This window comes from Agelaius tricolor, unplaced genomic scaffold, assembly GCF_023055355.1.
Source record: "Agelaius tricolor isolate 1412-34295 unplaced genomic scaffold, bAgeTri1.0.p SCAF_23, whole genome shotgun sequence".
Classification (NCBI taxonomy): Eukaryota; Metazoa; Chordata; class Aves; order Passeriformes; family Icteridae; genus Agelaius; species Agelaius tricolor.
In genome coordinates this window covers 9,294,166-9,308,715 of record NW_027269283.1, presented here as the reverse complement: position 1 = coordinate 9,308,715, position 14,550 = coordinate 9,294,166, and the positions used below count along the sequence as shown (strand labels likewise).

The 14,550-nt window shown below is 43.2% G+C and overlaps 1 protein-coding gene across 2 annotated transcripts in view; it reads left to right on the top strand.

The window, feature by feature from the left end:
* Positions 1–14,550, top strand: part of CDH4 (cadherin 4) — a 423,750-nt gene that overhangs the window by 367,183 nt on the left and 42,017 nt on the right. For both annotated transcript variants that reach the window (XM_071447094.1, XM_071447095.1), the window contains one exon: positions 10,102–10,239. In XM_071447094.1, the coding sequence (XP_071303195.1) occupies positions 10,102–10,239 (138 nt within the window). The remainder of the gene's footprint in view (positions 1–10,101; positions 10,240–14,550) is intronic.

The window sequence follows — 14,550 nt, the reverse complement described above, 5'->3', positions numbered from 1 at the left end:
GATTGAGTCTGAATTGTGGCCCTTCCACACCAAGACATAGTGCAAGTCAAGTATTGAATCAACTGCATGTCTTTATTTCCTGTGTGTTACACCTTTAACATTTTTAATATATACAAAATTAGCAAGATCAAATATTGCTCATGTGCAAATGCCTTTGTTTCTTGTCATGGGTCAGAATTTCCAGCCAGAAAAAAAAGAATCCTTCACTCACAGGATAAGCTTTCAGTTCATTTTCCCACAGCACTGGAGATCTTTTTCATTGCACCTGTTTCCATGTAGCCCTTTTCCAAGGCAGGGAAACAAAGCCTTTGCAGGCAGAGCTGGTTTTGACAAAAGTCTCCTTTACTATTTCCAACTTCCCAACCAAGCTGAATTTCTTTTCCAGAAGTTGTCAATCACATTCTCCCTCAGCAGATCCACACAACATGACCCTGCCCACGGTGGGTGAAACAGCTCTTAAGAGAAATACAATAGGGAGCATCTCACATTAATCTCTCCTCTCTGTTATTTGACTGTTTTCCACTAACCTTTCCTTCTGCCAAATTTAATTAAATCAGCTGCTTTTGTGGCTCTAACCTGGTCCTTTTCTGTTTGGACATTCCCTTCAATTCATAAGGCACATATGATATGCAGCCAGCAGGGACTTAGCCAAGCTATCTTCTTAAAATAATTCTCAGCAATGAATAAAGAATGACACCAAATGAGTTTATTTTATCCAGACCATAAGGAGTCAACACAGTACAGATGCCCCAGACTTGTGTTGTGCTCCTGACTGCCAATAGTTTGAAAATCCAGGATTTTAGTGTTGTTCATACCATGTGTATACATATAGGATTAGACAAAATGGTTTGAATATATTACATTGATTTTATTTTTTTTTAGTTGCTGCACTGATAGATTTTTTTAAAAACCTCATGTTCCTCAGAATAGAAAGGTCTGGCTACATCAGTGGTGTCATGAGTGTGGAATTTCAAGCTTTCTGCAAAAATGAGACCAGGTATAAGTAATGAGCAATATTATGAATATTTATTCACCTACACTGATCCTCCTGATGATCTTTTCCAAGCTTCCAGCCTGACAGAGCTTAAAGAAGAAGGCAGTTTTACCTGAATTCTGAAAGGTTTTTCTTCCTCTTTCTAATCAAGCGTGATATACCAGAAAACAAATCAGGCTGATAAAAACAGAAGCCAGACTTACAAGAAAAACAGCTGTAGCAGCTAAATGGCTTAAAGCAGAGAAAGGAGGAAAACAGCATGTGGGGCTAATGATGGGTGGTTTTCAGGTTTCAGAATACATTAAGGCATTTTCCCTGTTTATTAAATTGCTCTGGCAGCATTTGACAGCCAAGGTTTTGTGGATTATAAGAGTGCAATGGACATAACTAGGATATTTTTTTATCCTAAAGCCTGGCCTTTGGGTAATCACCAAGAAGTTACACGCTGCAGGAGGAATTTGCTTTCCACAAGTCCAAAGAAGGTTGGTTTTTTACCTAAGAAATAAATGTTTCTGAGATTGTTGTTTACTTTCCCTTCTCTGCCTTGAGATTTTGAGGTTTTTTTCTGTCTCAGCACTCATGGCTTTTGTCAGTAAGTGGCAGAAACCACCTGGAAGCAGCATCAATTTACTGCTGGCATACTTAGCAAAGGGCACCTCTCTGCAGCACCAGGTGCTGTGTGACCACCCAGACTTTGAACTATTGCTTGTCTCTCCCTGCTCAAGAAAAGCCAAATGTAATTTCATGGTTTTACAGAGATTGCCTCAGCCAAAAGTTAGAAGGCATATTATTCCTGAGGTCTCCTTTTAAGTGCTCTTTGTGAGATGACCTGGAATCTCTGGGAAGTGTTGGTGGGCGTTGGGTTGGGGCTGGTTCCTGTTCCTGGGAGATGCAGATGGACACACAGCTCTGTCCTGGGCAGCTCTGCAGCTTTCCTCATCCCAGGGGCCCAGTGCTCCAGCCAACAAATGGATTTCTCTTCTCATGGTATCACTGTTAGATAAAAAAGAGTTTTAATTTCATTTTGAAGGGTTATTTTCAATTTCTTTGATGCACAGAAAAATTAAATGACCTGTTAAAGGTCACTTGGGGAGGGTTTGGGAAAATGCTAAAGAAATCCAGATCTTCCAAGCTGCAGCCTGCAGCCTTAATCACAACCCTCCTCTGTTTTGGCACAGTGGCTGCAGTCAGAATTGAAATACATTAGCCAAGATATTAATCACATCTCTTTTTTTTAGTGAAATTTATCAGTAGCTCATGCCAGCTCACTGCCATCCCTTTGTATGACTGTCAGAAGCAGGTAATTCAGTTTTCTTATTTCTCCCCTGCCTCCTTGTGGACTTACATCTGATCTGGAGTTTGGAACACTGAAAAGAGAGATGCCCACTCCTGGTGGGGCTGTGATTCTGATGTTGGTATAAGTGAGGTAACCATGAGAAGCTCATTAACTGACATTTAGTCAGTTTAGTCATTTAGTCTTTCTAAACAGAAAAGTTGATGCTATCCAAGGACAGATACTGTAACAATGGGGTTTCTGACAATAATTTTGATAATAATTCTGATAATAGTTTTGAAGTCAGCTCATAGCCCCTGAGTCACTTCATTCAAGTTTTGAGAAATGCCTGTGCTCAAATATCAGATAAGAAATGTTGTGGCCTCTGTTGCCCACCCTCTGCAAGTGGAAATGTACAAGTATAGAACAAGTGTGGGGTTAATAACAAACCCTGCTGTGCTGTTAACCTTGGCCACAGCACAATTCTGAAGGTGCTGCTGCCACCTGGGCTCAGAGCCTGGCAAACCCTCTGCAAGGTGTGCTTGGGTCACTTTACTGTTTTGGTGGATGTATTCTCCTGTATGCCCCTTTCTTTGGGCAGAAGTTGCTGCATTGAAATTCCACATTTTTCACTGCAGAAAAAAGGTTGTTTTTTCAAAACCTTGATAGCCCAGGCTCAGTGTCTAATCCCTTAGGGGTAAAACTCCAAAAAAAAGAAAGAAATATCTATCTCAGATGAACATGGTGGCAGCATATTGCAGTCAAAGCACCTCTGTTCCAGTTTAATGCAGCCCTTCCTATGCACAGTATTGCTGGCACCAGGCATTGTTAAGAGAGTCATTAAAATGATCCATCAGGATCCCCAGTCTGTCTTACCATTTCCAGTTATTTGTCTGCTGGGGGTTGGGTTTGTTTCTTTTTTATCCCTTTTTTTTTCTCCTGGTTTAGTCTCAGGGCTGTTTAATGCTTGGAGTTTCTATTTCTGAGCTGGCTGATCCCTCTTGGAGCTGAGCTGAGCTCCTGGAGCAGCTCAGCAGTGTCCTGGCACTCACCATGAGATGAGGTGCATGAGCAATTCTGTTTGGTTCACAGAGCTTCTGTCTGGGAGGCTCCAGGGAGAGGTGGCCAGGATGCTGGAAGGCTTTTTGGGATGCCTGCTGGGGTCTGCTCTGTACCCATGCAGGAACAGTTTCCACTTCAGCACTTCCCCTGCCTGGATGACACAAGAAAAGGCAGCCATGGGCAGCAGCCACTGAACTGTTTGGTCTCATGCTACTAAAAGGCCAAACACAGTAGACTCCTGAAAGGTTTTCTGGCATTCTTTGATGTTGTAACCTCTGTGTGACAAAAAGATCATATTCACTTTCTTTCAGTTAACTTTTAAATCACTTCCTCCTGCTTTCATAGGACAGCTCAGCTTGCTAGTGCTGGGTGTTGTACCCACCACCAGAGGCTGTTTTGCTTTCAGAAGCTGCCACACAAAAAAGGAAAGAGCTGCTAAAAGCTGGAACAGGTCCCATTTACACTTATGTGGGAGATTGAACACCCACCCTGGGAGAAGCTGGAAAAGTTAATGGGGTGTCTGGTGGTTCCAAATGGGTTAAAAGGTGTAAATTGTAACACATTAACTTTCTATCATAAAGTGCAGTAGCTTAAGAGAGAATAAGTTGTATAATGTGTGAGATCCCCCGGGTTATGGGTCTTAGGTGCTGAGAGGGAAAGTGTTAAGAAGTAGTTTAATTGCTGGTTGTTAATGAGGCTGCCAGGAGAAAGCCAATAAAGGTGGATGTCAATATAGCTCCAGTGCCAAGTGAAAATCCTGAGCTGGGCTATGGCCCTTGATTTGTGTCAGACAGAGTATGGTTTTTGAAGGGGAGTGGAACAGCTCCTCCAGAATGGAGGTGTGGATGAAGCTGCTCTGGGTGCTGGCACTGAGGCTGTTCTTGGCACAGAGGAGTTCGCTGGTGTTTGGTGGTGGCAGGTTTGGTCAGAGGGTCACAGGAGCACACAGGGCCTGACCTGTGTCACATCACAGACACATCAACAGCCCTGCTAGGAGGAAAGGCAGCCTGGTGAGCACAGGGCTGCTCCCAGCAGAGCAAACTCTGCCTTGCTGGACAGAGCCAGACCAGCACCAGCCCTGCCTGGGGCTCTGCCAGCACAGGCAGCTCATAAAATCACACACACCAGAGGCTTGTGAAAGGGGAACACCTTGCCATGCTGGAGGAAAACCCAATGGAGCCCCAGCCAAATGGAGAAAACAACCCTGGCTGTTTCCTTCCCTGTCTGGCTGTGCAGCACTGAGCAAGTGCCCCGGTTTGTTTTAGAAACAGAATTTCCTCCCCTGTTCTATGCCTGTCTTAGCAGAAACATGGACACCTCAGGAAGGAGCTGGTCCTGTACAGCAAGGCAGTGATGGAGCAAACCTGCATCTTGTTAGCTCAGGCAGCAGCCTGTGCACTGGGATTGCCAGGCCCAGGGTTTGGTGTCTGCTGAGGACTCTGCAGCCACAGCGTGATGCTGTGCTGGATGTGAGAAATGAGAAAGTCAAAGTTTATCAAAGTCTCTGCTCAACTCTGGCACAGAGTTGACCCTAACCCAGCACCACCATGGCTGGGGAGCTGCAGGTGTGCTGGGTTCTCTGGGTGTCCTGTGAAAGCTGCCTTCTTCCCAGAGCTTCCAAAGAGAGCTTTCTGCTGGAAATCTGTTCTTCTTTAACCAAGGCTAAGTAGGGAGTATTAAGGGATCAATGCTTTAAAAGCCTTTCCTGTGAGCTTTGTATAAATGGTGGCTATTTAGGTCTTTTTGGAAAAAGTACTTCTGCTTGAGTCAAGTGAATGTTTGGGGGGAGTTTGTTTATTTGTTTTTAAATTGCCTTTCCTGGGTCTGGTGCAGTATTTATTAATGATGTGTTTGCCATCTCTGATACCCAAAAACATGAACATCAAGTCTTCAGTAGCATGCAAAAAAATGATTTAGAAAACAAATCACAAGAACATCTCGTATTCATCTCATTGGGGTTGCAAAATTAAGGGGAGATGATGAAAAAAACATAGATATAAAGGAGAGGTGAGGATAACCACGGGAAGAAATAGAATTTAGATTTCCTATCTCCTTCACCAATGCATTCCTCCTAATACATCCTACATCCTGGTAACCTTATTTGCTTTACCAGACGTGATGCTAAAATTAGCTAGTCATACATTTCTCAGGAAGTAGTAATTAATTGGACAATATTTGTACAGGGCTTTGAAAATGTAGTTCCTAATTTTGCAAACCCTTTGTCCATAATGCAGATTAATTTAATCACATAATTACTGCATTTCTGGACTTTGCTATACACAGTTCCCCAGCTCATGTGTGATGTATAATAATTGCCTGTGTAAACTGGCAAGAGCCACATTTCTCAAACACCGTGCGTGCACATTTGAAAATTGGGATCACAGGTAGCACTCCATTACTAGGGCTTCATTTTAAAACACTTTGTTCTTTTCTACTCTGTCTCTGAATATGATTTACTCTTGTTTATACCCTGTCTCAGCAAGACTCTGCTCAGCCCAGCCAGGGATTTGAGCCTGTGCTTTCCGTGCCAGCTCTGTCTCGATGGGGAGAGCCACTTGCAGTGGCTGTAATTTTGTCTGGGGCACCTGGTCCTTTGTGTGTGCCAATGGAATGGGCTGGTTCAGTGATAACCATCAGTGTTAAGCCTTTTCACATGAACAGTCTGTGCTATTTGGACTGAAAGGGTTTTTTTTTTTCTTTTTCTTTTTAGAAAGTTGTTTGTACACAGAGAATGCTAGGAGATCTGCCTTCTGCTTTAGCTCAATTTGTCATAATTTCTACCTAGACCAAGAGGATTTAGCCCTAATTTAATATATTCTTTTGAACGTTTTTGCTCCCCAGACCCTACATTAGATTGCTCCAGCATCTCACTCCTTTATTGGTAAAGGACCCACTAATTTCCAACCTAAATTTATTCATGGCCAGTTTATACCCATTTGTTCTTGTGTCAACATTGTCCTTTAGTTTAAATTGCTTCTTTGCCTTCCTAGTGTTTATCCTCCTGATGTTATTTATAGACAGCAATCATATCTGCTATCAGCCTTCATTTTGCTAGACTAAACAAGCCAGGCTCTTCCAGGCTCTTCTCCTGTGATGGGCTCTTCAGTGCCAGCACCTGGTTGGATCCAGGGGGCTCAGCCAAGGGCCTGGCTTGTGCCCAGCATCCCCATGAGCCCTGGCTGCTTGGCACAGGGGTCAGGGTTGCCAGCTGTGCCCTGCTCAGAGCTGCACACAGGGTGGTTGCCCCCTTGCTCAGCAGCAGGGAGCTGGTGGGACATGGGCACAGCCATATCTCCCTCCAGGAAGCTTCCAGGAAAGTTGTGTTTTATGGGTGCCCTGCTGCGTTTTCCTGTATTTTGTGCTATTAGATCACATTTTTCTATTATGCAGTTGCCCTTTTTCCAAGCTGCCTTTCTTCCTGTACAAAGCACCTTTTTAACCAAGCCCTCGACTAATTTCCCATTAGCCAGCTTAACAAATTCCTTCAACTAATTCCCATCTTCTGGAATTTAGCTGATGTATTTCTTTGGGGCACTGTGTCAGATGACTGACAGAAAAGCAGATAGATTAGATCTGCCACAGTTCCTTTAATTATTCCCTCCTTCATAATTTTTTTCCTTAAAAAGTCCTTCTTAGTTTTTAGGTCAGACTAAAAGCTCTGCACTTATCAAGATGAGTTTTTTTTTTTTCCTTGGCTGGAATAGAAGCAGCACATTTGCTTTGCTGTAACATGAAGATCTGTTAGATTTATTAGAAACACTTGCCACAGGACCTCCCACAGGCTTCAGTGGGGCTGGGTTTTTAGTCCAGACCCCCTTGGGCCACAGGCTCATTTCCTGAGTTCCCCAGCATCACCATCAGAGCAAACATACAGTAAATGTTAGGACCATTTTGCTTTACCTCTATGCTGCAGTTTCTGCCCTGTGCTATTTAAAATGTCATTTTTGCAAAGAAAGAGAATAGAAGAATTATTCTGTATGATCAAAATGCCATCAAGAAAATGTCTCTCATGCTTGGGGGCATGAGGCTGCCTTTTTTTTTTTTAATAGTCGTAACAATAATAATACTATTAGGACAACAAACTGAGATGCCCCTGGAGATGATGTGACAAATTGGAAGGACATGCTGAAATTGAAATTGATTGAATAGTTCAATAAAATCAGCTTAATGCACAAAAGCAAAAAGATTAGCTAGAGAAAAACAAAAAATCAGTAATTTGTTATCTGCTGGGGCCAATCTCACTGGAGATTGAATTAGTTATAAACTAAAACTGGGCACTTGAAAGGAGCCCAGTGCTGGAGCCCTTGGGATGGAGCTGGATGTGGATGGCAACCTGAAGGTTTGGCAGATCAGATCTCAGACTGCTTCCATTTGGTGGACTTGGCAATGTTGGCTTTATGGCTGGACTTGATCTTAAAGGTCTTTTCTAACCTAGATATTTCTCTGATTTCCTATGTCTGCGTTCTGTACAACTTCCCACACCATTCCCCATGTCAAAATCCACTTTTGCTCTAAACACAATAGTTTTGTGTTCAGTTGATGGAAATCAGTGCAGCTTTGGGGGTGTCTCTGGGGTTCCCCCAGCTGCTCACTTCTGATGTGTACCCAGGATCTGCTGAGATCCACCACCTCTCCAGCGTGTGCATTCCCATCATGTCCTGCCTCATCACTCCATCCCTTTGGGATCTGCTCTAATTCCCACATTTTCTCACCAGGCCTGGGCTGCCTGCCCTTGCTGCACAAGTGCTGTGTTCCTTTGCCATCCCTCCCTTCTTTCCATCCTTCTACACCAGCTCCTTGTGGCTGCTACATTTGCACACTCTAATAAATTCTGGCCATTTTCCTTCTCTTTTTTTGTGTTGTACGATCTGATCGACATCTTTCTTTTAAACTTCTCTAATTTAGTGCTCTGAATTTGTATGGTTTTTTTTTTTTTTATTAACATTACAGAGCTCAGTGAACAGTGCTTTGTTAAAGAGAGCAACTCTGTTGTAAACCTGGGGTCTGTGAGTACACACACACAGATGTGTTTTTCTCATTTATGTGAAATCTGATTGCTGCTACTTTTTTAAGTATCCTCCCCACTTCTATGATTTAAACCTTCTGTTATTTAAACCAGAGTATTTGGCCTGCTAGGAAATACTTCCATCAGCTTCCCAGGTAGTCTACAACAGAGAATAAGGAAGGAAAAGCTAGATATGAAATAGAAATTACATTCACTAATAAGGACATTTCAGCCTTGTGCAGTGCTTTACAAATGGAGTCATGAACAGAACCTTCTTGCATGAGCCAAAACAAGGGCTAACAATAGTTTCTCCCTCATGTTTTATTATACAAGATAGGAAGAGATAATGAAAGTGCATTTCCATAATATATTCCAGTTGCAAGGTGCTGATGGATCCCTAAGTGTGATGTCTTGTCAATTTAGCAGGTCAATTAAAAGCCCTGGAATCAAGATAAAGCTAAAATGCAGATCTCTTATTCTGGCAACTCAGAAGAATTAAAGAACTGAGCCAGTTACAGCACTTCAAGGATGTTTATATGGGAATAAAGGGACCTAATTGACCTAATTCTTGCCCTTTGAAACTTCAGAGGACATTTGGCATTTTACACACACTTGTAGCACTGGCACCTTGAAGGAGCAGCCCTGGGTACCTGAGCTGTGTTCTGGGGCAGTTGGTCTTTCCTTGCACCAAAGTCCCTCCACCTGACTTCACAAAAAAGCTTTTCCTGCATAAAATTCTGCCTCCACTTGGTGTACACCCCTCTGGGGCTCTCTGATGTGCCTCCTGCAGCCTTAAGGAGCAGGGTTGTGTTGAGCTTTTGCCTGGATCCTCCCCTGGTTCTCCTGCCTCCCCTTGCCCACTTTCCAGGAGAGGAGCTTTGCTTTCCCATCTGCCTGTGCAGTGCTCTGTGAGCATGACAGTAATCAATAGTAAATTCTGCAAGTCTAAATGAAAATGTATTGTTGAGGCCAGTTGTAAAGATCAGGAGAGCTCTCTTGATGCAGGCAGACACTCCTAAGTAAAGAGATCCCAGGAAGATGTCTCCACATGCAACATCAGATGGCCTCTCCTCTTTTATTCAGGTTTGTTTTCCAGTTGCATTGACTTACAGCATCCTTTAGAACTTCACTGTGTGATTTTCATGGCTGGCTCTGTGAGGTTTTTTCCTTTGAGAGCTGTGTGGTAGGGGGTGCTCAGGAATTTAAATTAGTTCTGCTGAACTGCTGTTTATTGCACTGGATTATTTTTTTCTTCCATACTGGACTTAAATTCTCCTTATTTACCAAGATTGTGGTAAGGATTGAAACACAAAGAGCATTTTAATGCTTTTTGGGCATCAGACTGTGTGAGCAGAACGAGCTGGAGGGCTGCCAGGCAATGTTGATGTCAATTTTGGGGGTATAATGTTCTTAGCAATGTTTTCAGTGAAAACACATGAACAAAACTTTCACTGGTTTTCAGAAGACAGAAGCTAATGTTGCAGAAAATACTTAAAAGTTAATAAAAATGTCAGCCTCAGCCAGGGAATTTTGCCCATAAGACTTTTATTTTCCCATGAGACAGGTGATGTCCACGAATCTATACAAAAATCACTACAAAAACAATGCAGAAAAATTAATTGAACTTTTTTAACTAACATTTTTAATCCAATTAACTTCTTAGTCTGCTTAAAGATCACACTTTTATATGGAAAATAAACCAAGGTGTTTTACAGGGTGTGGTTTTGTCTCTCATCTTTCCCTTCTCTCTTTTTTTTTTCTCCACAGAAAGTTCAGCAGTACATAGTCATTGTTCAAGCAACAGATATGGAAGGAAATCTGAACTATGGTCTCTCAAACACGGCCACAGCCATCATTACAGTGACAGATGTGAATGACAACCCCCCTGAATTCACCACCAGCACTGTGAGTACCCACACACAGCAGGGGGATGCATGCACACTCTGCTTTTAACTCAGGGTATTGTTGGTGTCTGCTGTCTCTCTGAGCTGCTTGGGCAGATGGGTTGAACTCTGATGGATAACTGTGGAATGAAGACTTTCAGGGGAGAAAAAGGAAAAAGGAAAAGATTGATTCATGAACCAGCAGAACTGTTTGGTGACTGATTTGGCCAAGGCACTGAAGGAGCAGAAATAACGTGGCAAACAGCCCATGTCTGATTGCACCAAAGAGGATGCAGTTGTTTCATAGCAATTGGCTGTAGACATATCAGAGTTATTAATACTTCTGAGTGAAATCCTGAGCACTGAGAGATATTTGGGGTTTATGGCTTGGATATGATTTCAAGAGGGCTGTAAGTACTGTAAATGGTAGCAGGTAGCTGGTAAAATTTGTATTTCACTGATAGCTCTAACAGATGTATTTGTGTGTGCTGGCAGTAAATGTGTAGACATTCTTCAGTACATCTGGTTTTAATCAGTTAAAGATTTTTCTTATGTTTTATTAGCACGGTCTTCTGTTCTGTTTTCATGTGTTCCAAGGTATTCCTGGAGGGCAAGGGGAAAAAAACAGAGATTGCAAATGACAAATTTTTAGAGCTGGTTAAGGTAAAAATGAAGATTTGGAAGGTGAAATGATGTGGTCTGGTTCATTCCAGCCTTCATAATCCATAGATGTAGAACATCTGAAATGTGCATGGTAAATTTAGAAATCACAGGGCAGTGCAGAGGTCTGTATGCCAATAAATGAGAAATGCTTGTGCACCCCCTGTCTGTATTCATATGAGGGTCAACAAGGAGCAGTAAGTGATGTATCTTAAATAGGCATCAAATCTGTTCAAATACAGGTGGTCTAACTTCTTAGTGCTCAAGTCACTGAACATCCTTGGAGGAATGTTTATATTATTTATATAATTCTGAATTTTCATTCCATCCTAAAGGGTCTCTAAATATTTATTAGCGTAGGGCCGAAGTTTCCCCTTAGTTATACTCCTACAAACTGCAGGTATGTCACAGAACTCAAGGAAGTCATGCAGAGCCCAGTTTATGCCCCTGTGGACCCAAACTGGATTCATGTCATTTCTGGAGTCTGGGTCCTTCCTTCCCAACTCCATGGGGAGCTGAGTTTGGGGCTGTGACAGCATTTTCTCACACAGTGGCTTGGACATAGGTTCTAAGAAGAAAAAAGGCACTAAATTCCTCCTGAGTCTCAGCAAAATGGGCACCCAACATGTTTTTAGGTCTGGGCATCAATGCCCAGGCTGTGCTGCTGCTCCAGTGGCTGTATCAGCACACATGTGCTGTGTGTCCATCATGGATACTCCAATTCTTCTGCTGTAATGTTGTGGTTAAAGATCTTCTCTAGTATGGTGCAATTATGAAAAGCCATAAAAATACAGCACAGGTCTTGGGCTGTGTGGTCCTTTCCCCTGCCAGGACAGAATAATTCTCTCTGGGAAGGAGGTTTGTGTCTGTGGGGCTGCAGGACCTTGCACCACAGCACTGCCCCAGCTCCCTGGTGTGTGTGGGGACTTTATTCTGCCAGGTAAATGCTTCTCTGCCCTCCTTTTGAGTGAAAAAGGAATGACATCTAGTGGCCATGTCACTTCAGCACACGTTGTTCACATGACCCAGGCCCTGGGGTCAGTGTCTCCAGTGCAGCTTGGGAGGGGAGGTTTTGGGGAGCAGGCTGAGCTGGGTCAGGGTTCCTTGCACGAGCACATTGGTGCCTTCTGCAGGGCAGCATCCCCTCCAGATGTGGTGTATTTTAGTGGCACTTCTCAAAGCTGATGGAAGGTGGGATAATGGAAATTTTCTTTCAGGTGAATTCTGAGTATTTAATGTCTTGGTGTGTATTAAACCTGGAAGGAATAAAAGCCATCAAGAGAATTACCCACAGAATTGTGTTAAATGGATTAGAAAATGCTACTCTTCCTCTAAGCAGAGTTGATGTGTACCATTATTTCTCTAATTTCAATCACTGAGGAAAGAGTTTTGCAAGGGCCAAAGGGCTTTACACAGTGGCACATGGGACTTCTCTATAAAGAGTTGAAAACCAAGGGTGTTTTACAATAATACTTTGTGATTCTATGGAAACAAATATCTTTGATATACTCCTGGGTATAGCCAGGCTGAATTTCATGTGAGTATGAAAGTATAATATGTTTTTTTCTCTTACTGGCAGCAGGAACAGCATCAGGCTGATGAGTTTCTTTAAGCCTGAGCTGAATCTCCTCGCTGTCCTCAAATAGTCTGATCTGCATTTTAACACCTCTAAAAAAAATAGCAAAAATCACTTTCCAGGAAATCTATAGCTCCTCAGAGAGTGAGAAAGCCCATGGTCTCTTTTAAGTCCGCGGACTGTTTGGAGAGATATTGTATATTTTTATTTTAAATAGTTGTATTGAGATGCTGCTGTAAAAACAAAAATAGACTGAATAACTGAAACTGTGGCTTGCTCTTGGCAAGCTGCCAGATGAGAGGAGCTCAGGAGCTGTATTCATCCCAGACAGATACAGAGGCCCACCCTATAGAGCTCTTAAATTACCTGTCATTCAGCCAGGGTGGTTTCAGACTTAATCGTTTCTGGATGGGAATGTAGCTCAGGAGGACACTGCACCACGCTGGTGTCACAGCTCATGTATTCAGCAGCAGGAATTAATGTTGCTGTGTAAAATTTAACAGCAGGATGGGAGAGAGGAAAGCATCCACTGTGATGGTCAAGAGAGTCAGGGCACGTCTGCAGCCAGGCACAGGGCAGGGGGAAGGGGCTGAGTGCAGGGACCACGTGCAGGTTCAGACACAGGCACAGCCAGCAGAGGTGTGGTGGTGAATGGACATCCAAAGTACCAGATGGGCTGGTATCAAAGTGTACTGCTGGATGAGAGGGGGTAAAAGAGCAATAAAATTACAAAGATCCTTAAAGGTACAAAATGAAGGTACCTCAGCAAAACTCCAAAATTCCTGGGTGCTTCCATGAAAACTGATGTCAGTGGGTTTCACATGCTTTGGTCCAGCACCTGAAAGGCAGGGGAAGAAGGAGCCCCACCTTCTCAAACAAAGGGTTCTGAAATTGTATGGGAGGAAGGAAATCAGAGTCTCTGGATGAAAGAACTTGGAGCTCAAGTCTGCTGTTAACTCTGAGGCCAGTCTCCATCAGCATGGGCAGTCCTGACAGTCATGAGGATTACCTGCAGCCAGCTGCAAGGCACTGGGCACAGCGAGGACCAGGTGCCTCCTCTGGTCCTGTCCAGCTCTTCTTTGTGATGGTGAATGGTTTTTTTTGATCTGCAGTGCTACCTGTGCCTGTGCTGAGAAGCATCAGCCAGAGAACAGCCAGCAGTGGGGAAGTGTCTCCTGAGAGACACCACAAGAGTGGAGCATCCCCTGAAACACTATAAACAGCACAGGCAGCTGTTTGGGGCATTTTTAATGGTTTAAGGCAGGATTGTGACCCAGGGAATGCCCTTCTGGCTATCTAAGGGACTTCAGCCTGTCCACAGTGTTGTGTTCTTTGTGTGACATTGCTGCTTGCAGAAATTAATGAAGGGAGGCAACTCTTCCCTCTGACAAAGAGGAGAGGTAGCACTGACTCCTCAAAGTGCCCAACCAGCCCATGCCCACAGGCTCTGGGTCAGGTGCCATAGAGTAAGGTATTTTAGTCCCCTATGCCCAAGTTTTCTGTGATTCATTCATTTCTGTGGAAGTTTTGATGGATTTTGCACCTGCCAAGTCACCAGCTGTTGTAAAATATTGACATTTTAACGGGACTGTGTTACAAAGGCTTTGTAGGAATTTTTACTGGCTCTCTTACTGTTGTAGGATGAAGGTATCACTGTGCCCTCCATTATCCAGAGTCCTTGTTACTTATAACAGGGTCATGTCCTCTGACATGTCTTAATTATGGGGAAATTCCTCAGTCTCCCTTCAAATATTTATCTCCTGTGTGCAAGTGAGTTGTGGGTTTTCCATACTAATATGGATCCATAGCTCTGGTCAGATGCTCACCTCAGATACAGGGGATACAGTGAAATTAGAGTTGGTATTTCAGAGATTAAAAGTCAGCAGAGATAGAACAATGCTGGATAGTCTCAGGTGAGGTTTATGTAAGATTTGAAGCATCTTTCTTGCTCACAGGAGGAACACCTTTAATTCCAGTGAAATCTTTAACTCCTCTCAGGCAGGATGCCCTTTCCAGTCTGACCCATGATACTGTTAATAGCCATTCAAGGATTTCCACTTTATCTAACAAAATGCATAATCAGAGGGGAGGAGAAGT